Source organism: Genypterus blacodes, unplaced genomic scaffold (assembly GCF_046128005.1).
Source record: "Genypterus blacodes isolate CSIRO-AG114 ecotype Tasmania unplaced genomic scaffold, CSIRO-AGI_Gbla_v1 ptg000195l_1, whole genome shotgun sequence".
Classification (NCBI taxonomy): domain Eukaryota; kingdom Metazoa; phylum Chordata; class Actinopteri; order Ophidiiformes; family Ophidiidae; genus Genypterus; species Genypterus blacodes.
In genome coordinates, this window is record NW_027466995.1 from 592,184 (window position 1) to 614,011 (window position 21,828).

Consider the following 21,828-nt stretch of genomic DNA (forward strand, 5'->3'; position numbering starts at 1 on the left):
AAAATGATGGCGCTTCCATTTCATGTCACTTGTGTTATTGTTTTGTTTCCCCCCTGTGTCTCCCCCTTTCTTCTCTTGCCATTGTAGAATGCTGTCATCCTGTTTAAAAGTGCACATGTGAGATCAAAGTACTAGCAACACTGATGTCATTAGAGTCTCGGTGGTTACATTGTCTTGGCATTTCAACATACAGCATCTTTGCTGGCTGTGGCTAGATAGTTAGCCTGCTGTTGCTCTCTGTTTTTGATCCATTTGCCTTAATTCACATCACACATGTACATCACACATCCTTGCTTGTTTCATTGTTTTAGTTCTCTTCTTTTACTTTTGTGTCTTGTTTTCTTTTCTTTTCTTCCCTTCTGTATGTATGAAATAATCTCAAAAATGGTTCCATAACTGAATGCTTATTGTAATGCCAGATGCTTTCTTTAATAAAAACATTCAGCAAATAAAAAAGATACAATGATATCATACTTCTACATTAATGATAACTAATAGTGAATCTTTTGGCTCTTAAAACGTTGTTAGAGCTATTATATGCAATACACAAATACTCATATACTGTAAACTATTAAGCTTTAATTAATAAATAGTTCATAAGAGTGCAGCTTTTTGGAAAGTAGACGTTCCAAAAGAGTGTTTTCAACAAACCTGGCAGTTTGGGCGTGTGTAAAGTTCCCGTATGGGTTCCCCTGGTGGTGCGTTCGTAAAATCCTCGTAATCGGGCATTCTAATATGTAAAATTGGCGTTCACGACCTGACTTCTGTAATGTGTTGATATTATATGAGGAGTCATATCTTTAAATTGGTCTTTCATGTAACATAGAAACACCAACTGTTTTTACTAATAACAATAAGAATTTATTTTGCAAATTGTTCAATCGTTATTGTGCCTGATACGTCCACACAAGTTTTAGTAACTCTGAACGCACCATCCCAGCTGGCATTTGGAGCAACGTGATTGGTCGATAGAGCGTCGTCCCCTCCTGTCCCGGAAGAAGGAAGCCGAGATTTCTGAGCTCAAAGTGTGTTGACGCCACACATCCCTGACAGGGTTTCACACATTCCCCGTCCATTAAGTTTGTCCAGCATCGTATCTGGACTTCTGACACTCCGTAGGAACTCCTAAAGGTATGCAGAGCCGCCCTTGTGTGTTCCGCGGGGTCTGTCGGTGTTTTCCCAGCAGCTAACTTGTGCTCCTGAACTCTTTCAGGTATGGAAAATGGCAGCGACTGAAACGCATCTTATGTTAAGCGTCGGATTAATCGGTAAGTTGAATGGCGGAGGCTTTTGTGTTTGTTTCGCTAAGTAAAAGTGGCGTCTCGGGCATGCGTGTTGACAATCACATGACACACCGTGATCCCAAAGTCTCACACAAGCGAGTCCCTCTGTCCAGGACTCACTGGTTCACACCCACACACTATGGTGTGGTCTCTGTTAATGGTTTGGTCCACGTCTCCATTTCTGTGTCTTCCAATTCACTAACATACCTCTTCTCCTTCACCCAGAGAGAGATGTGAATGGAGACACTCTGTGGGTGTGGTGTTATCCCTCAGTGGGAACAGAGCTGAGGGAGGTGCTGCTCAGTAAATGCTGTCTGACCAAAGACAGCCTGGACCTTCACCCCTTTGTTTTTGGTCAGTTCTGTCGCACCTGGTACTACGTCACCACAGTGGAGGTCCAGGAACCCTCTCCTTTAAACAAGGTACAGCCGGTAACTATAGCAACACTGTGATCAGAGCTGATGGATGACACAGGTTTTCACGTTTCATCACATTTACTCTTAAGGTCACTCATTTCTCAATCGTTGTCACGGCGAAAGACTTCAACCCTGAGAAGTATGCAGCTCTGAGCCGGATCCTCTGCAGGTACACTTTGAGACTTTCCCAAAATTCCCGACCAGCACCACCAGAGCAGTAGCTGTGTGTGGAGGTCCAACTTTGACTTCACCTCTGTTATGTTCGTCACGCAGGATGTACGTCAAACACGGCAGCCCGGTGAAAATGATGGAGGCGTACATGACCGTGCTCATCAAAGGGATCTGCCAGAGCGATGAGAACGGCTCGTTTCTCATCAAGGACTATGACGCTCGGAAAGCCTACTTAGCCGGATCGATCAAAGGTAAGATCGGAAGTGGTGCCCGGAGTGATTTTCCTTCTGTCCTTCTAACTTCCTCTTCTGTTCCAGATGTTGTGTCTCAGTTTGGCATGGAGACCATCATCCTGTACACAGCCCTCATGCTGAAGAAGAGGATCGTTGTTCATCACCCTCGGATTGAAGCCGTGTTGGAGTTTACAAGGTGAGAATTCAAAATTTAAAAAGTCTGAAAAGTTAATAGTTGACCATCTGCTTTGCTTGGCTCGGGGGGTATTCATGTCCTTCCCCTGCTTGGCTTTAGAGTTCTCCCCGCCCTGACGTGGCACAGGAAGGACTGGTCCATCCTGCACCCGTATGTGCATCTGACCGATGTCGAGCTGGAGGATCTGAAGACGTCCCCGGGTGAGGACACCTGGTCCTTTATTCACTCAGATGGACCTTTTCATCGAATCTCACCTGTTCATTCCGTCTTGCAGGCTACGTAGCCGGATTCGTAGACCCAGAAGTGAGCAACAGATCCGACTTGTTTGACGTGTACGTGAACCTCCCGGACGGCGTCATCACAGTGTCCCAGAGCGCCAAAGGTGAGAGTTCGTCCCATTTCCAAACCATTTCTGCCTGGATGCTGCGTCTGAAAATTTAGCTCTCTGTCTCCTTCCTTGTCCGAGATATGGGCGTTTCAAGTTTTTCTTTAGTTTCAATAATAATAACCGCCACCCGTGTCCGGTTCAGCGTTCCCTCCTGACCGGTGTCTTACTTTCCCACCACAGAGGCCATGGCCATGGGCAAGCTTCACAAGGACGTGGGCCACCTCATCGTCCAGTCAGCCGAGGACCCCGAGAGGACAGACAGTCAGGTGATCAAGGTGAGAATTTGCTCAGTGTTTTAAACGTCATCACTCGCAGCGGAATATTGTTTAATACGACGGCCAACTTTCCCAACAGGACGTCTGCGTCAAGACGAAGGAGATCCTCGCCAACTTGGTGGCTTTGGCCGAAAAGTGCGAAGGCTCGAAACTCACACTGGAAGCTTTAAAGCAGCATCACTTCCCCCCCGCCACCGAGAACTTCCTCTTTCAGTTGGCAGCCGCCGAGCAGCTGTTGAGGATATAAACAACATTTCCTGCACAAAGCGCTCCCACTTGCGGGACCACAAGGCTCAGCGGAGAGGACTCCAGAGTCCAGGCCGCCACTAAACTCTGTCCCGATAGGCTTTGTGCATTTCTCACGGTTGTTATTGCAGCACACACACTTTAACTCCATCTCGCAGAAAAGCCCCCTTAGCATCAAACTGAGTCGGGGATGACGTTGTTACTCAAACATGGAAGACGGAAGAGGTGCAACATCTGTCCTAGAGTAACGGCGCGAGGAAGAGCCTCAGAGGAGAGGTCTGGACGTTACTGTCGCCGTAAAGAAGATAACAGCTCCGTCCAATCATACGACCCTGGTTTATTTGCGTAAAGACGGCGACCTCAAAGGGGCAGCGGGCCGATTTAACACAGCCGGTTCAGTTTATTGGTCACAGGAAGACGACTCATCACGAGACTACAGACGCATAACTGTCCCTAATGACCCTTTAAACATCACAAGGGTTCATCTGTGTCAAACGGGCTGGGAAATACCAACTTTACACCCGCTAGAGTCGTATTTATGGGGTAAATAAACCTGAAAAACCAACTTAGTGTGTTTCTGCTCTTTCTTACAAAAGCAAACTCCTGCATATCAAGTTTTCCCTTTTTTTTGGTCGTCCGTCTTATGTCCACTCCAGTGTCGTCCACGTCCTAACAGTGATCTACACAAACAACCTCCAAACATTTGTTGAATTTTCTTTAACACCACATTTTGTATTTTACTAATGACTGTGTGCTTTTTCAAACTTTTCTATAGCTCATTAGTTTGATTTATTCCGCATTGTGTGTGTGTGTGAGTTACTGTTCTGTATAGTGAGTACATACATAGATACATAGCACTGTTATTTTTATTATGGATAATTGTTTACATTGCCTAAAGAATGAGAGGAATACATACAGATGTAACTTTGTGAAAACTAAATGTATTTTCATGATTTGATGTAATATTTCATATATTTAAAAGCATTTACAAGTACAATTTATGTTTATTTTAATGTTTTAAACATTGCTTCATTCTCATCTTCATTTCCATTATGTTTACTTTTATCCTTATATTTTCTGCTGCAGGAGACAGAAATCGTACACATTGTTTGTTTTGATCACTTTTACTTATCTTATTTAATCTCATCTCACTTCTTTACAGTTAACACATCAGAGTACTTTACAAAACGAAACTTAAAGTGTTATAAATCAACCCTAAAACGATCTTTGTGGCCCCTCACAGTCCTCTGTGGTAGAATAAGTGTCCGTCTGCTGCTGCCGCCTGCAGATGCTCCTCCAAGCTTTCTCTCTTTATCTGTAGAACAACCACAATAACATCAAAGTCCATTGGAAAACATTGGGACTTGGAAGGTTTTCTGGACTCTTACCATTCCCAGCTGTGGGAAGAGGCTGAATGTCACAGGGATCATCAGGCCCAGGGCGTACAAGGCGCTTAAGAGCCGGATCGGACCCACCAGCCTGGAATTCCTCTGGAACAGTCTTGTTCTGTGACGGACAGAAGGAGGAGGAGTGAGTCCAGCTCCAACAGACGGGGATTTAGGGTGAGCAGATTGGTTTTCATCCTAAAGCATTATGAAAATCCACCAAAAACTCAAACTAGAATGTAAACATCACCTCTGTAGGAGCCAAACCAGGAGACTGGGAGCTGCAGCAGATGTTCCGAACAATGCTGCTCTGGACAGTGCAGTGTCCCTCACGGCCTGAACACGCAAAGACACAAAACAAAAGCTGTCAAACACTGCAAGCTCAGAGCAACGAGCAAAGATGCCCCCCTGCCACCCAATGAATGCTCTTTATTACCTTTGCTCCTGCTGCTTTAGAGACGCCAACAGGATTTCCGTTAGAATCAAACACCTGGATTCCATTTTCCGACTCTTCGTTTCGGACAGTGAACACGTTAAAGGCAGCCAGAGCAGCTAGAGGGCACAACAGGTAAGATTGGACACATGTAGATCCATTATGTATCATTATGTGTCTGCATGCACCTATACTCCTAACTACAGTACCTACGAGTTTGCACTGAGCATCATTCATTTGTGACGTTTGGTATGATGGAATTTTGATTGAGAACTTCAGAGATTAAAAATGTTACATCTGTGTCTGTAATCCTTTTAGTTTACCTGACAGTGGGATTGGTAATAAGGACCTAAAGAAAGTCTGGAGCGGCACACTCCTGACCCCGAGTCTGGAAATGATTATTTGAGGAAGAGCCTGAAACATAAGTCACAGCAAATTGATTTTTATAGTCGATTCTCTGCGCTCTTCTCTTTCAAAAGGCACAAAGACAATTCAGTTGGAACACGGCGACAGTATCAGACTGTACACACCCCTGCACACGTCACATAGGCCACTGATCCGCCCGTCATCAGAAGCTGCTTCAAAGACATTTTCTTCCCCTGCTGGTGAGAGATAAAGACGAGAGGAGGAGGTCAGGTCAAACTGAAATCTGGAGGATGGAGATTAAAGCCCCCTAAAAGCTGCCGTTCTCTCCTTCTAAATGTCCATTACCCCGCTACAGTGACAACACTAGTCTCCCATTATTCATCTGAACATATCCGTGGGCTTGTATAGTTACATGTTAGTGCTTTACCTGCTCTGCTGACGAGTTTCTGTTGGCGTAGTTGAACCCAGCGTTGTACGTCTGCAGCAGAAACTGCAAGAATACGGTTTTGCTTCCTCATTAACTTTGAGATTGGTGTTAAATGTGAGTATAAATGAGTTACAATGGCAACACTACCTGCCAAAACAGAGCCGGTGTGACGCGGGCGTGTGGCAAAAAGCTGCCAATGACCTGAGAAAGTTGAGGTCTATCAGTGTTACTATGACAACCAACACAGTGTCACGAGAATATCTGTCTTTAATTGATGACAGACTCACCATAGGAGCTGATATGGGCAAGAAAGCTGGAGGGACAAAGAGAGAAATGAGGGAATCACATGTTAATGTTCACCATAAAGTACAAATAGGTTTCTAAGATTTCCAAGGGCAAAGTTCTGATTTATACTATATGACAGCTTTTTTAATAAAAAAATTCCCATGTACTATTCCCTTAATGGTTGCAAACTGGAGTTCATCTGTTATAAACGTTAAGGTCTTATGTACCTGGAGGGCGGAACACTAGTGGAAGCACTTCTCCAGAATCAGCATGGACAGACGACTGCAAACAAAGAGAGATTATGAAATCAGCTGTTTTGTCGTTTGTAGTTTGATTCAATTAAGCTGAGAGATAACTGAGTTTCAGAGGTAGAGAGTGTATGTTGAAGAATTTAGGATTTGGAAGAGATGTCAGAGTTAAATCCTTCTGTGCTAGGATCAAGACTTATCAATCAACCCTTTAATGTAGGTAGGTGGGTAGTATTATTTGTAATACTTACAAGTGAGAGGATTGGTGCATGTTTATCCTGGAGAAGGAAACGGAAAATACATCTGGAGGTTCATGAGGTTGATGTTCTGCTTTAAGACTTTGCATCATCATCATCATCTCACCTTTATGCTCAGGTTATCTCCCTCTCCAATGAGAACACGGGCTTTCTGTATTTCAGCCTGGAGGGGAGAAGAAAGTGTCAATCACTCTTTGTGTTCTACTCATCTGACAGCTTAGCATCACTGCAGTGTGTGTGGGTGAGTGAGTGAGTGAGAGAGAGAGAGACTCACATCAGAGCAGAGCAGAGAACTTGGATCAAGCAGATCGACCCAGATCCGTAACCGACTGATGAAAGACTGAAGAAGAAGAAGAGAAGCGCAGTTCACATAAACACACACAGAGTCTGAACTTCACTGACTGGTGTTGTTATGATGCTTTGTGTTCACCTCGCCATGAGCCTTCCAGTACAGCAGGTTAGGATCCATTACGACAACGAACAAGTTTACAACGTCTCAAAAACACAACGATCAGTCGTTTACATTAAGAGAAAATAATACGACACTACACATTTTATCATCAGGCATTTCTCATGCTTCCTGAGGTCAAATGCAGTTTGAAAATCACTTCCGCTTTCAACCACGTGTTCAGTGCTGCATTCGGAAATATCTGTATTCGGATGTATGTAAAGCGCTAGACTCGCAAATAACTAAAGTAATGAGTTATTGCTTTTTAACTCTAATATATTTCCATAGAAAAATGCTTGTCCAACTATATGTGAACTTGAAAATAACTCAATAAATCATGATTAATTCACAAGCAATGAAATTGTCGTATTACGAGGAACACATGAAGGCAGCACTGCGGTGTATTGTGGAGCGTCATCCAGCGCAAACGTTACGCAGATTCACAGTCCTGCAACATTATTCTGACGCCCTTATAAACACACTGCACACATATTGATTCGCATAATGCCCACTTAAGCATTTTATAGTATTTTTAAGTATAATCATTCATTCGGACACCCGTTTTGCGCATTGCGGGTATGCGGTGCTTTCTGCGTAAATGTCGTGCGTAAATTGCGCACACTCGTAACTCCCCTGATCCAAAATGGCAGCGACCGTTTGCAGACTGCTCCGGAGCTCGGTGAGTGACACTCAAACGCAACGATATAAAGTTATATTTGGAAATAGTTTGTCGTGTAGGTTGAGGTAATATGTAACCATCGGTCACCCAACCGGAGATCAGGTTCATTCTAACTGTTTGAATCAACGAAACGTGAACTTGACCCTGACCTCAACGCTGCTGCGAGGCTGAAGCGTTCACACAGGAATTGTATTATTATTATTATTAATATTAATATGAGTTGTTTTATGGAGGAGTGGATGTAATGTTTGCTAGAGGAAGAGGACGAGTTATGACGTGGTGCGTTCACTTAAAGGAACCGCAACGAATCAATTTTAATCGTTAAAGTTGTATAAAATTGATGTGTAGATTTTGTATTTTTGAAATTAATGAAAAACAACACACCTGCATGTCAACATCTTTATGAGAGCTTTAGTGGGCAGGTAAGGATGTGTTAACAGGTGTTTGAGCTTTGGTAATTAACTAATCAGAGTGCTAACGGTAATAAGTGATTTTTGCTAGTCCAGTAGTCACAATAAGTGTGTGTGTGTCACATCATGTGGGAATCAGAATCAGAATCACTTTATTTGCCAATTAAGTTTGCACTTAAGAGGAATTTGCTGTGGTTCTGGGTGCAACGTGTTACATATAGAAAGGTATTAAAATTTTAAGGTATTTAAATCACTGATGCCATATTGAGATTTTGTCGGAGGAAGAACAGAAGTGATTTATAAGCACACCAGGAATGTCTGCATGTCATTTTGGGCTGCAGGTTCTTCAGGTTTGAAGCGCCGCATGGTGCAAAGAGCTCAGAGAGGCAATGATGTTTCCTTCAAACAAAATGTCTTAACAACTGTCAGGCACAGCAATGACTTCATTCAGCCTGATGGGGGCGCTGTAATCACCACTTTGACTTTCCCTTTTAGAATAGAACTTTTCCTCCATTCATATTGGCTCCTTAGATTTGTCTCCATTCAGAATTTTTGAGATTTTTTTCAGGTTTTGAAGTTGATTTTGTTGTTTTGGTATTTTACCTTTTTGCTTCAATTTGCTGCCAACATTGTGTGTATGTGAGGTGTCTCGTGAATGAATGACTTTATTGTCTCACCTCCAAACATTGACAGACTAACAGTCAGTAACCTTTGCAGTGAAGCAATCTGACACTGGGAGAGAACAAAGGAGGTTTGATCTGCAGAGCGAACGCTGAGGAAAGCTCAGAGAGCAAAAGACTCTTATCTTTGATGTGTGGATATGGAATGTGATCTAATGAACATACACGGGCCTAGAGGAGAGGACGGAAGGTTGTTAGATTACAGATGAAGGAAGGGAGAGACAGCAGTGGTTAGAGTGACCTTGCTGTCTGGTCACGTCTGAGTTCTAGGCATTGTTGTGTAATGTAGGTCAGTGACTAGGCAAGTGAAATCAAGATAATGAGGTCAGTGTTACTGGAGTCTCTTGCTGCTGTCATATTGAAGCCCTATGTGTCAGTTATTAGCCATATTGATTCTTATAATGCTCTTATGTTTGTAGGCACGCGTTGCATCAGGAGTCGCAGCTTCCTGTCGTCATGGCGCCTCAGGAGCACAGATCCTCTCTGCTCCGGCTCTTCAGAGGGCCTCGTTCTCAACAAGTAGGTACAAACCAAAGGTCACAGTGTAACGCCTCCATTGTCTCTGTGTGGATTTCACAACAGTCAACCATTTTGATCATGACACCATGTTGGGTGTGTTGAGGATGAATTTAAGACAAAGAGTATTTGTTTGTGTAATACTGCAAGACTGCAGTTTATTACAAGAAAGAGTTGTAAACTGATTGCATGAATGAATCCATTTTGCCTGTGTAGGCGCCTCCAGGTTTGCCGCTGCTGTCACTCAACCTGCTCCGGCCTTTAAGGGCACAGCTGTCCACAATGGAGACTTCAAAGAAATGAGTCTGGATGACTTCAAGGGCAAATATCTGGTGCTCTTCTTCTACCCACTGGATTTGTGAGTACTGTTATGATATATACTGTGTGGTTTTGATATAAAGGAGATTCTGAGCCTGTATGAATGTTGTCGGTGTTGCCAATCCTGAGGTCCACATCTATAGAAATGCACCCAGTTCAGTTAACCCCGTATGTCCTGAACTGACCTGGGAGCTTCATCTTTGATTCGTCCTTTAAGTCTGTAGATCAACATGGAGCACATTTGGGTAGACACGCCCACAAAACAGTCGGATAGTGAGCAGATGATTAGTCAGCAAAACACGGCCTTAAAGAGACAGAACTTAAAAAATGTACATAGATTCAAAATAGACCCCTGGATGAAAATAGTAATGTATAAATCTGTATTTTTCTGTCTGTCCTGCTTACAGGTGCACTACATTACAACATTAAGCCTCTGCAGACATGTTGAGGTTTAGTCTTTAATCTCTCTGCCCTTGTGTCCTTCTTGCAGCACCTTTGTTTGCCCCACAGAGATCATCTCCTTCAGCGACAAAGCCAACGAGTTCCACGACGTCAACTGTGAAGTGGTGGGCGTGTCTGTGGACTCTCACTTCACTCACCTGGCCTGGATCAACACCCCGCGCAAGGTGCAGTGAAATAACTCCACAACCTGTAACTTCTACATTCATGATGGCTGTGTCAGCGTTATGGGTGTGACACATGCATCACAGTCTCTCTCTCTTGTTGTTCAGGCTGGAGGCTTGGGAAACATACACATCCCTCTGCTCTCAGACCTCAACAAGCAGATCTCCAGGGACTACGGGGTCCTACTGGAGGGTCCAGGCATCGCACTGAGGTAACTACTGGAATTATTGTTGTGTTGCTACAGTCACTGTAAATACTATTTTCTCATGTGACATCAGCAGATTACAGCTGCAGTTTAGCCTCCAGTATTGATTCAGATCTGCATTTAAACCTCAGTGTGTATTGTTATTATTATTATTACTACTACTACTAGTTAGCTTTATTTATTTAGCAACAATATAAACCTGGCCCAGAAGGTGTTTCCCAGCATGCTCCTGGGTCTGCTTCTTGAGAATGGTAGTTACATTAGATTATGAAATGATTTCCCATGTTGGTTCTTAGTGTTGTGTGTTAATGCTTACTGATGTCAGGAACACATTTCCAGTGTTGGGGTGCATGAACAAACATGGCTATCAAACTGCTGTATGAAATGGTTTTAGACACTTTGAACAGGTCCCGATGTCCTCCAGTGACCTGATTTAGTCAAGTGGCTTTACTTTGGCAGAAAAGTTAACTCTGATAATTACAACTTCTTTCACGACTCCTCCAGGGGCCTGTTCATCCTTGATCCCAACGGCGTGGTGAAGCACATGAGCGTTAACGACCTTCCAGTGGGCCGATGTGTGGAGGAGACCCTTCGTCTGGTGAAGGCCTTCCAGTATGTGGAGACTCACGGTGAGGTGTGTCCTGCCAGCTGGACCCCACACTCTCCAACGGTGAGGTTTCTTCCTGTTAAGAGCTCCACAGATACATTTCCCCTCATTCAACGTTACTACAGTAGAAAGTCACTGCAAACTTGTTTTTCCCCAAAGTTAAACATTACTGAACTATTTGACTTGCAGATCAAACCAACCCCAGAAGGATCCAAAGAGTACTTTGAGAAAGTCAACTGAGGACAACAAAGACAGAAGAGGATCCAGGTCTGAATAAGAGTACAGTACAGATAAACCCGTTTGTGGATCGTTTACAGTTAAAGTTTGATTTACTCACACACAGCTCACTCATTAAAGAAGCTATATTTATAAATGAGTCTTATTAATCTCTTGGCTTCAGCAGTACAAGTACTTGTTCGAGTTGTTTTCCTTATGAAGTGAATTAAAATGACCTCCCACGAGAACCTGCATGTGAGACCTGGGCAAGAAAGGTTTGCTTCATATTAATCCAGTAAATGGAGCTTAATTCCTACCACAGTTGCACTGTGTTAGGTTGGAGAAGGGTTAACCTGCAGAGGCAGAACCACACTTATAATAACCCTGTACATAAACATGTTTATTTTCTCTTTTTACAGCAAGTTAATATGCAGGTTCAAAATGTCTAGTCAGACATTGATACACAACATGAGGTGCCAAAATCAACTTCAGAGGGGGAACTGGAAATTAGAAAAAGGCATTGCCACTTCTCATACAAGTAAGGTACATACTGTATTTACACAAAATGGGGGGAAAAAGCATCTGAAACACTGTGATGTGGTTAAGAAAACATCTAGTTCAGTGTACATAAACTTTACTTTTTACAGTATGTTTGCGGAAACAAAGCAATTGTCCGATTCCGTCTGACATTCAACGACTCAGTTTCAGGTTAGGCAACGGAAAGAACGTGAGGGGAAATGGCTTACCAGAAGATGTAGAGCCTTTTTAAAGCTTTAAATAATATGAAAGCGGAAAAACAAAACAAACAAATAAAACCTGCTTCTCTCTACACGTCATCAAAATATACCTTTTACATTTTGAGGTGCTCGCGATCCGAAGAAAACAGAAAAGACAGCGCCGACTGAAGTGGGATTCAGAGAAATAGATGGTTTGGTGAGAACGTTCATGCAATTTCAGGCAAAGATGTAACAGCGCCGCCAGCCCCGCCCCCTCCCAGCCCAAACCCCGCCCCCCCCCAAAGCACCAAACAAAAGGAAAATCATTTTTTTGTGTGAACTGATTCTTAAAAAAAACACCCTGTAGTAAATCTGTACAACGAAAATACATTTGGGATCTACATCTAAAGGTACATTAAGGTTATATACACTCCCCCCATCCATATATTATCTTTACAAGTAGACTTCATTCAAACCCAAAACATTAAGAAAATGTAAGACTAAATGGGGGAAAACGAGATCACGTCAAACATCCATTTAAAAATCTGTTCTTACTGTACCTCGACCACGAGTCAGTCCCTCGCCCCCTCCCCTCTCTCTCTCTCTCGTCTGTACAGTAAACTACAGCAGGACTAAAACATGGCTCATGGACTGGATGGATTCTTACTGTAACAGGGATTTAAACTTCTCACAACAAGGGAATGATTCGACAAGATTCGTGTAGGATTTCAGCTTTTTTTTTTTTTTTTGTCTGCCGGTGGATATAAATTTGAAACATCCTACTATACTGTGTAGTAACGCATTTAGTGACTTTGGGGGAATACAAAAGACGTCAAATCAAAAAGATCATTAACCCCCCCGCTCTCCGTTATTCTGACGCAATAGAACAAAAGGCTTTCCTTTACACTTCGGCCTCTTCACTGAAGAGAGCTACACCGTTCCATCCGTAAACGTTTCTGTTCTCTGGTCTCAGGTGGGACTGGGTCAGACGAGACTAGGGGAGGGGAGAGAGGGGCGGGGTGAGGGGGGCGTCGCCGTCCTTTAACGTTTGCCCTCCCCGGCGTTTGTTTGAAAGCTACTGATAAAAACAGAACCTGTGTGTTTGATTTCTTTTTCCGCGCCTTTTGCTCTCGCTCACCTTGTTGTTTTTCGCGGCGTTAATTCTTTCGGAAACATGGAAGAAAACAAACAAAACTACATTGTACAAAGTGAGATTCCGTAAAATCTCTTTGCAGGAAAGAAAAGTAATAAAGAATGACTTGTGCCGCCGCCTTCTGGATACGCTTAGGCAGATCCATTAATATCCCTGTGCTGCTGCTGCTGCTGCTTCAGCTTCACGTCTAGTCAATTTTCACATTTGTGTAGATCTTCCTCACAAAGGCACTTGTTCCCATGTATCCAACGGCGCCTGTGGAGAGAAATGTTATGTGAGGTTCTTTAGAAAGGGAACTGGCAACTCGGAACAGGCAAAGGAAAATCGTGATGCAACATCTCCTAAGTGTCGGTCAGACAGCTCCGGGGGCGGATCGATTTAAAGCGGGAGACACCAAGCAGCGGCGCTCTGAGCCTTCACATATTAAGTCTCCAAACTGACGGATGACTTTGGTTTGGAGCCAGCGAGGAAACTGGCTGTTTACATTTCCGCCCTCCAAACACAATCAGAGAGCCTGGATCAGAATAGTAAAGTGCTGCTGCCTCCGAGCCCATAAAGTCTAACATCAGGAGCCTTCAGTCTGTCAGCCAAACAAGGTGACTTCTTGTTTGGGGCATTTCCATTGTTTTCACATCACTGTCTGTTTGATATTAACTTGGTCACTTGAACGCATCGCTGTATATGCAGTTTTCTGTCAAACACACGTATTTGCAGAGTTTTGAGCCTTGACTTTAAAGTGAAGGCGTTGCATTGTTTTAACAAGAGGACGAGCAGAATTGTGCGAATGATTGTAAAGTTTCACAACAACCCTCAAAAGATTAGATTCAGTACTCACCACACATGATCCCTAGGGCAGTACTGAACACGGCCATGTAGCCAAAGTAGAAGGACGTCTGGAACAGTCCATACATCCTGAAACACCGCAAAGAAGACACGATTAAGGGACCCGTTTCATTCATTTAAGCTCTTATTGCACTGAGGGGAGGTCAAAACGGAAACTCACTTGGTTTTGAAGAAGTAGTAGTAAAAGGAGTACATGTAAACATAAACAGCGGTGGATGCGGCAGAGAGGAAGCTTGTCCATTGCCTGTGGAGGAGGAAAATGGAGAAAGTGAAGGTAAGTCAGCGATGAATGGAGCTCTTTGAGGAGCTGAGGGAGACGAACATCAGGTGTGAAGTTGCTGGTCTTCTACTCACCATCTGTAGTCCTCAGCGTTGAGCAGGAAGTACGTACACACGATGGTGACGCACACGGTCACGATGCACAGGATCACCAGGACCAGCATCATGAAGCCGTACACGTAGTAGATTTTGTACGCCCAAAAGGATGTAAAGATGAAATACCTGCGGGGCCGAGGGAACACGAGGGAACACATAAGCTGCTGAGCCGATCTCCTTACCGGACAGAAATCTGTGAGTATCAGAGCACCGACTTACATTTCAATGAAAATGGAACCGAATGGAAGGATTCCTCCAAGGCAGACGATGACAGCCGGCTCCATGAACCTAAGAGGACACAAGGTAACAATAAATTGGTCTGACGTTATGATCATCCTCAGATTCCTGCCCCCGGGGGCTGTGGACACAAGGCTTATTGTGTAATGAGACGGCGAGAGGAAAAGGTGGATGCAAAGTGGAAAATCAAGTCTATCGGCGACCTAAAGTCACATCTGCACTCCATTCCATTCCAGCCGGTTCTTCCTCATAGTAAATGGGTTTGGTCACCATTTACTATGACTACATCCGTTCAGACACATTCCCTTCTCATTGAGGCCACGTACCATTTCTTCTCGGGGATCGGCCGCGGCACGGCGTTAACTCGGCAGGGGAAGTTGGGCTGGCCGGACAGATTTCTCCCCAGAATCGTCCCCACCAGGTTCAGCGGCAGGATTACAAAGAAGCAGATACAGCAAACGGCAACCTGCAGACAAATGGGGGGGGGGGGGGGGGGGGATTATTCATGCGTTCGGAGGCTAAAGTGTTTACAGTAAACAAACCGGCTGATGAATCCTCCCATCTTTGTGGCTTAACCGGCCTCTGTTGATGTTTTGGCACTGTTGACTCGTTTCGGCTCGGTGACATTTGATTAACTGTTTGCTCGGCCTGTTCAAACCCATTTCGCCGTTTTAGCCGGATTTAAAATTTCCCTGGCAAGTTTGTGCGGAAACAGAGATCAAATAATGAACACAGGTTTGTTAAAATAACCGCCGCTCTGTGCCGCGGACTCCAAACACACAGCTCTACACGGCACAATGCTTCCAGGATGTTTACGCCGCACTGATGACAGATAATAGATGGGACATTAAGTTTCCACGAAGCCAAACAAATAACTTTTTTAATAACGACATCATGGAGTTTAGGAATCGGCCAACAAACTGTCAGCTCCATACGGAAAACACTGGAATTATCTTCCCCCCGTTTTCTTACACAGGAAAGTCAAAAAGCAACGGTGTTAGAAGTGAGGATGATGATAAAATGATCAGACGTTTAAATTCCAAACAAACACTTCTCCGACACCCTGGACTGTGTATGTTATCTGAAGAATGTGGACTCAGACTACAACCACACACAGATATCCCAAGGGCGTACACATGCATGCCAGGCACTTTGGATACTTGTGGCTGCATATTTGCAACATTACAGCAAGTGATGAGTGCAGCTGTGTGTGTGTGTGTGTGTGTGTGTGTGTGTAAAAATGATTACTCTGCATCATATCAATGAGCGAAGTGCAAGCGTGCAGATAAAGTGAAGCTGCGGGGTCGTGGAGGCGTGATTATGTACGGTGTGATCTCGGGTGTTTAAACTCACCATGGTGCCGAACGGGATGGCCCTGGACGCGTGGTAATAGATGGCAATGAAGTTGATGAAGAACGCCGTCCCGCACACCATGGCGGGAATCAGGAAGGCCCCGATGAACATCTGCTTAATCCATCTTCTGCCTGCGTTAATGGAAGGAGATCAAACGGCATTATTCAAGGAGGCCAAACGCGTTCTGCATTGACATTCAAATATTCCACCCGTAAAACTCGATACGATAGATGAGAGGATTTATTTCCCTTTACCTCCTTGTTTTGCATACAAGCTTCCTCCGAAGTATCCATTGACGGGGGAGGTGGCGGCGTACACAAATATGGCCGTGCTGAGCATGGATCCTCTCCTGCAGGGACAGACAGAGCAGCGTTAGAAACTCGGCCGACTCCTCCGATGTTTACTCTCTCTAGTGTCCAGATCACGTTTCAAACTTTCCCCGCCGGGCCGGTTTATACTGACGCCGTCTGCGAGGGTCCACGTGACAGATTTCCATAGAATTTACCATACAAAGCGCGCCAACTCCGCACATGCTACGAGAGCAAAGATCACGCTCGGTGCGATGAGACTCCCGGGTTCATACTGTTACAGCAAGACAATGTGGAGAAGTGAGCGCCGAGACAGAAACACCATGGTGACACCGGCTTCATTACACACTTCTCATTTTGTGTTCTGCAGGTGTGCGGGTGTGTTTGCTTCCACAGGCCGAACACGTGCAGCCTGAGTAAATTGGAAATTGCCTGTAGGTGTGAATCTCTGAGTGTGAGCGCGTTTCTCTGTGGGTGCGACAGCTCAGTGACAGACCGGTGATTAGAGAGAGACGCTATGGGGAGAAGAAACAGGAGAGCTGGTTGGGCAGACGGATGCATGTGTGCCTGTGTGGAACTCTTGTGTATGCAAACATGTCTCCGCTGCTCTCTACATTCATTTGGAAGTACAAACTGGCCTCTGGTCCACACAATAGTCTCTATTAGAATCCCACACATATCCCATTGTGACAACATGGCCGCAGTCTGAGCCGTCAGATTGGGACTGAGAACTTTAACTTCATTCCAACACAACATTTGTCATCATTTTGAGCTCCTGAGAAAGACGGAGCACAGCGGGGATGCAGAGTTTAACACAATGAGGTTGGAGAACTAGTAAGCATTTGGGCCGATATTATACTTTGTGAAACGTTATTGAATGCTATTTCTAACAATGTAAAAGGAAGCAGGAAGTTGGGCCGTGTTCTGGAAGGAAAACAACAACAACGTCTCCGGTGGTTACCACTTTGTCACACTGGACAGTTCGTTGGAGAAGCAAGAACATGCAGTAATAAAGCAATGAAGGTTCACGAATAAAACAGCAATGTGAGGAATAATTGTCTGTGTGCTTCTTCAGTTTATAAAGTCCTTATAAGAGTTAAACCCAGCAGTCAGTGGATCTGGGCCATCTGACTTACGGACTTCGGCAGCTTGTTTTCAAACACGAGAGCGTTACTCACTCTGTGTAAAGGTCCTCCAGCATGGCGACGATGATGACGATGAGGGAGACGGAGAAGATCTGGCACCCGGAGCCGATGAGCGAAGAGAAAATGAGCGGATGGCTGGACGGCCTGAACACGTCACCGTGGACCTGCTTCCACCCGTACTCATCTCCAAGGTCTCGGTCCTGTAGCAACACAGGGACGAGATCCAATAAACACAATGGGGAGGAAACTAAAAACTTAGATAATAACAAAACCTGGAGAGGTTTAAAAAGCTTCATAATACGATCAAGGAAGTCAAATTAGTCAGTGACTGAAAGAAAATGTACCATGTCGTCCATTTCCTCCTCTTTGCTGTATCTGGCATAATCCTTCCTCAGCGTCCTCATCAGGATCATGGACACCAGACCCACCAAGAAGATGACCATCATAAAGGAATTGAAGATGGAGAACCAGTGAATCTAGAAACAGAACAAATTAGATTAGATTCATATCCACAAATCTGCCCTTTACTCCTTTTTTCACTCAGAACTAAATCTGCAGAACAGTACAGATATCTCCCTGCGCTCTATTCAAACAGGTAATAAATCACTCAGATGCTTCAGCCACACGCTCCCTGTGGGCTCAACGTCACCGGACAAGTCAGGACAGGTAACAAATGTTCCCTGCTCTCGCTGACACCGCAGATGGATTCTAAAATTCAGACACTTTTACTCTTTGACTACCGGAACAGTCGGCAAACAGCCGAATGAAGAACGAGCCGCTGGGTTTTTTTTTGCCACGATGAAGACGATAATACTGTTACGTACTCTGTGCTGGAAGAAGGACGGGTCCAGGTATTTGTCGAATCTGTCTTCAAACTTCACATCAGACTTCTTCCACTTCACCTGTGAGGGGGAAAAGCTTTCATTAAACTCCGAGACCACACACTAGGCGTCATTTCACTTTTTGGGAGCACGGAAGTCACATCACGAGCTACCCGAGAGATTAGATAAACACTTAGTACAAACATGAGGGAGAACATCAATTAGAGCGGCGGGTGGATCGTTCAGGACTCACAGAGTAAGACATTGCGATTCTGGTGTTTGGCACCAGCTTGACTTTGCCTTCGCTGGTCAGGTTCACGTCCACGATTCGGTTGCCGTTGAAACCAATTTCCAGCTTCTTGTAGGTCCACAGGTAGTGATCCTCTCCGTTCTCATCCGCCTCACCGACAATACCTGGAGAAGGGACACACAGAGAAGTGATGGAACCATTCAGGCCATTATTACAACATAATCAATCAGCAAACTGACAAACGGCTTTTGTATTCCTCTATTCTGAAACTGTCCCGAGTGACTACAGTGTGGCACAAAACATGAGCTGTGTATCAAACAGGCTCAGGCTAAAACCTTAGTGAAGCAGTTTGAAAGGCTGCAAAGTTCATCCTGTTTGGAGTTTGATTGACAAGCTAAAGTAGTCAAGCTTAAGTAGTAAAAGTTGTGGCGCCAAATAACACACGATGCTATCAAAAAGAAAAGGGAATTTAGCAATCTAATCATCAAAAAACAGTTTGAGATCTGCACTACTTTCTCAAGTTTGATTGTGATAAACTTTACCCAATACATGATTATAGATTATAGCGCTATAAACAGGAGGTTAGGTTAATGCTCTGAAACAAACGCTTGTACAATATTTTAGTTTGCAAATAAACTGTATATCAGCAGGAACCTTCCAGATGTTAATTTCAGATAATGTTGTGATGTGATTAGAGGCTGATGAGGTTGAGGTCTGCTGTGAATAAGCGACCCGCCTTCTTTCTGACACATCGGCTACCACGCTGGCATGCACACAGGAAACAGGATGCGAGGCCAAAGTCTATATTTATTTATTGTGATTAATCCACGACGACGTCCTGTACGACACGTTAAATTATTTGGGTAAACACCAAAACCCCACCCACTGTCCACAACATGGCATCGCACAGACGATTGTTTGACCAAATTTGGGAGAGGCTCCGCTGTGCAAACTTCTACAGAGCATGCGCCGGATCGCACGGGACGCTGATTGAAACAACTCCACAGAGGAGATTTCTTTAATTACAGCCAAATACGAACATCCTACTCGGCTCAGACGACAACAGAGGAGCACTGTCTGGTTAAGGTGACACTCTGCGGTTGGGACACAATGACTTGAACCAGTTTACGGGGGACACCTGTGTAATCTGAGACGATCCCGTGCAACAGGCCGGCAGAAATCATGCATACTTCAGTTTGCACTGTATCAGGTGGTGTTTATGAGAGCTTTCACAGAGTTTATTCGACAGCTCGTCAACACAATGCACAATACAAGTTTAGGACTATAGACGGACAATAGGATATATTGCACGACTGGACTGGAGTGTGTTATATTAGTTTGCACAGCTGTGAATATTAAGTTGGTAACTACACAAGCTGGTATTGTAAACAAAATGCAAGGTGAAGTATTCAACACACCCCATGCTCTGGCTTGTGTTGTACTAAACGTCATAGTATGTGATGTAGTCATACTTATACCACAGCAAGTTGGCTACGGATAAAGATACACGCCAACTTCTCCAAAATCGGGTGAAACAAACCGATTAACTTATTGCCAATGTGGGTCAAAACCTTCCTGACGGGCGAATGACAGCTAAGATCCCAAGTTTTGGAATCTTAAGTTCAACCAGGAAGGACTACAGGACGAACACACAACAACCCAGACCTATTCCAGTCGGGCGAGTTCTCATATTAGAATCAAGTAGAGTCTCACTTACCCCAGATTGGCAGGTCATCAATGTACATTTGGTACCAGTAGTGATTCTTTATAGCGTAGACAAAGGCGTCCCGCTTGGCTTTGTCCAGGTCTATTTCGCAGTATGTCGTCTGCAGGACTTCATCTAAAGACATTTCAAACACAATATCATATCCGTTAGCTCAAAGTAGATCCTCAATTAGACCCGGAAACTATTCAATACTCTCCTGAAGCAGGCGACAGGTGAACCAATACCTTTGAACTTTATGTCCAGGCCGCTGAATTCCAACTCCACTCCCTGCAGAGCCTCTCCCAGTGTCTCATGGTAATGGCTGATGGTCTTCTTGGAGCCCGCGCAGAAGGGCAAAGAGAAATACTTGTACGTCTCCTGTCGGTTGTGGTACGGTCCAACTGTGTTCATCCATAAAACTACCTCCTCCTTATCCATGTACTGCAAAGGAAACACACACACACACGATCTTAAGGAGCTCCAACTCTGCTGCACCTCTTCTCTTTCTCCTATGGGTGTCATATTGTTGCTCATCTGATTTTCCTTCCAACAGATGACACACAAGTTACTCTGCTGCAAACTTTAGTGACGTCACAGTTACAGCAAATTTGGATTTTGACACTAGAGTTTAAAAAAGATGGACGGCTTGTCAAAGGCATCCTGTTTGAAACACGGTTGAATTGGACCCTTCCCTACGTATCGCTGCGTCAATTTGCAACATTAACGTCCTTGTCACGGCCATTGCAGCCACAGCCACATTTACAGATTTAGCTTGTGACATAGGCCGTATAACGCAGCTTAATGTCGTAAAATACAGTTGGAACAAGAGCGTTTTCGTCGACTACGGTGCCAAACAAGATCCCCCACACAGGCCCCAATGATACACCGGCGTCTCTGCATCAAAGCAAGATAACATGTCACCATATTAGAGCCACTGCAACCGGTACAACAAGCAGCGTAGCCTCCAGAACATTAAACGTCTTTGTTTAGGTTTACCGGGGGGACACATTTCAGTCCTTGCTCGCGGTGTTACAGTCGGCTAGCATAACTTATGTGCAGTTACCGCCGGTGCTTAAGGAAACCAAGACAACTCAGCGTGCAAGCGAAGCTAACGCGCTAACAGGGAAACGTTAGCCACCGGCGCTTAAGTTGCTCAGTCTTAGTACTTCAGCGAGTTAATTTGAGCTAAATATGTAGCGTAGCTCAGTAGTTATTAAACACATAAAGCTACAGGTCGAGCTACGCGCCGTGACATGTCCTACGTCCCGTCTGCCCCCCCGTATGCAGCTACTAGCCACCGCGACTAGTTAGCAGGTTACACAGAGCACAAACGTCCATTATTTCCAGGCTCCCCCGTTTTCAATCGGCCTCCAAACCCGCTCGTCTCACCAAATGTTCGTGTTCGTCTGCGTCGACAGGTAATGAAGAGCCCACAACAGCGAGAATCACCGCCACTGCTACCTTCCACCTGCAGGACCCCATTATTTTCGGCGAAACTATGCAGAAAGATTGGGGATGTTAGCTTTGTAGGGCTATCCCACCTTCTTCCTGGTTGTATGACAGAAGCAATTTTTTAGGGATGCTCTCGTACGCATATGGCGTAAGGCGCC

General features: G+C 44.6%; 4 protein-coding genes across 5 annotated transcripts; 2 read left to right on the forward strand and 2 right to left on the reverse strand.

The window, feature by feature from the left end:
* Positions 1 to 986: 986 nt before the first annotated feature.
* Positions 987 to 3,769, forward strand: dennd10 (DENN domain containing 10). Its single transcript, XM_076169321.1, has 10 exons — positions 987 to 1,131; positions 1,214 to 1,268; positions 1,509 to 1,705; positions 1,789 to 1,868; positions 1,973 to 2,121; positions 2,188 to 2,299; positions 2,399 to 2,499; positions 2,574 to 2,681; positions 2,868 to 2,962; positions 3,042 to 3,769. Exons 2-10 carry the CDS (start codon positions 1,223 to 1,225, stop codon positions 3,207 to 3,209), a joined length of 1,056 nt encoding a protein of 351 aa, XP_076025436.1. The 5' UTR covers positions 987 to 1,131; positions 1,214 to 1,222; the 3' UTR covers positions 3,210 to 3,769.
* A 287-nt stretch (positions 3,770 to 4,056) lies between these two features.
* sfxn4 (sideroflexin 4) lies at positions 4,057 to 7,217 on the reverse strand. 2 transcript variants are annotated; one of them, XM_076169323.1, is made up of 14 exons: positions 7,040 to 7,217; positions 6,884 to 6,949; positions 6,716 to 6,772; positions 6,604 to 6,630; positions 6,332 to 6,386; positions 6,107 to 6,132; positions 5,967 to 6,020; positions 5,820 to 5,882; positions 5,557 to 5,625; positions 5,350 to 5,440; positions 5,030 to 5,145; positions 4,844 to 4,929; positions 4,597 to 4,714; positions 4,057 to 4,523 (listed from the first exon to the last, which is right to left on the reverse strand). In XM_076169323.1, exons 1-14 carry the CDS (start codon positions 7,076 to 7,078, stop codon positions 4,446 to 4,448), a joined length of 945 nt encoding a protein of 314 aa, XP_076025438.1. In that variant the 5' UTR covers positions 7,079 to 7,217; the 3' UTR covers positions 4,057 to 4,445. The 2 variants fall into 2 exon arrangements, with proteins under 2 accessions (XP_076025438.1, XP_076025437.1); XM_076169322.1 differs by having other exon boundaries at positions 5,557 to 5,628.
* A 466-nt stretch (positions 7,218 to 7,683) lies between these two features.
* prdx3 (peroxiredoxin 3) lies at positions 7,684 to 11,469 on the forward strand. Its single transcript, XM_076169249.1, has 7 exons — positions 7,684 to 7,736; positions 9,246 to 9,345; positions 9,559 to 9,700; positions 10,151 to 10,286; positions 10,392 to 10,495; positions 10,994 to 11,159; positions 11,286 to 11,469. Exons 1-7 carry the CDS (start codon positions 7,701 to 7,703, stop codon positions 11,334 to 11,336), a joined length of 735 nt encoding a protein of 244 aa, XP_076025364.1. The 5' UTR covers positions 7,684 to 7,700; the 3' UTR covers positions 11,337 to 11,469.
* Positions 11,470 to 11,691: 222 nt separating this feature from the next.
* tm9sf3 (transmembrane 9 superfamily member 3) lies at positions 11,692 to 21,803 on the reverse strand. The gene is made up of 15 exons (XM_076169248.1): positions 21,608 to 21,803; positions 20,464 to 20,659; positions 20,231 to 20,353; positions 18,517 to 18,677; positions 18,267 to 18,344; positions 17,787 to 17,918; positions 17,476 to 17,642; positions 16,244 to 16,338; positions 15,990 to 16,120; positions 14,963 to 15,102; positions 14,619 to 14,687; positions 14,379 to 14,525; positions 14,185 to 14,268; positions 14,017 to 14,093; positions 11,692 to 13,436 (listed from the first exon to the last, which is right to left on the reverse strand). The coding sequence occupies exons 1-15, from the start codon at positions 21,698 to 21,700 to the stop codon at positions 13,369 to 13,371; spliced, it is 1,761 nt and encodes a 586-aa protein (XP_076025363.1). The 5' UTR covers positions 21,701 to 21,803; the 3' UTR covers positions 11,692 to 13,368.
* Between the last annotated feature and the right edge of the window lie 25 nt (positions 21,804 to 21,828).

Bases quoted from the DNA above. Each gene is read 5' to 3' on its own strand.
- tm9sf3 (XM_076169248.1), bottom strand. From the start codon at position 21,700: ATGGGGTCCTGCAGGTGGAAGGTAGCAGTGGCGGTGATTCTCGCTGTT. The intron at 18,678-20,230 runs GTAAGTGAGACT...TCCCTTCTCCAG, and splicing joins TGATGACCTGCCAATCTGGG to GTATTGTCGGTGAGGCGGAT. The intron at 17,643-17,786 runs GTACATTTTCTT...GTGTTGCTACAG, and splicing joins AGGAGGAAATGGACGACATG to GACCGAGACCTTGGAGATGA.
- prdx3 (XM_076169249.1), top strand. From the start codon at position 7,701: ATGGCAGCGACCGTTTGCAGACTGCTCCGGAGCTCG. The intron at 7,737-9,245 runs GTGAGTGACACT...TTATGTTTGTAG, and splicing joins GCAGACTGCTCCGGAGCTCG to GCACGCGTTGCATCAGGAGT. The intron at 9,346-9,558 runs GTAGGTACAAAC...TTGCCTGTGTAG, and splicing joins GAGGGCCTCGTTCTCAACAA to GCGCCTCCAGGTTTGCCGCT.
- sfxn4 (XM_076169322.1), bottom strand. From the start codon at position 7,078: ATGGATCCTAACCTGCTGTACTGGAAGGCTCATGGCGAG. The intron at 4,930-5,029 runs GTAATAAAGAGC...TTGCGTGTTCAG, and splicing joins CTAAAGCAGCAGGAGCAAAG to GCCGTGAGGGACACTGCACT. The intron at 4,524-4,596 runs GTAAGAGTCCAG...GTTGTTCTACAG, and splicing joins TCTTCCCACAGCTGGGAATG to ATAAAGAGAGAAAGCTTGGA.
- dennd10 (XM_076169321.1), top strand. From the start codon at position 1,223: ATGGCAGCGACTGAAACGCATCTTATGTTAAGCGTCGGATTAATCG. The intron at 1,706-1,788 runs GTACAGCCGGTA...TTTACTCTTAAG, and splicing joins AACCCTCTCCTTTAAACAAG to GTCACTCATTTCTCAATCGT. The intron at 2,963-3,041 runs GTGAGAATTTGC...CTTTCCCAACAG, and splicing joins CAGACAGTCAGGTGATCAAG to GACGTCTGCGTCAAGACGAA.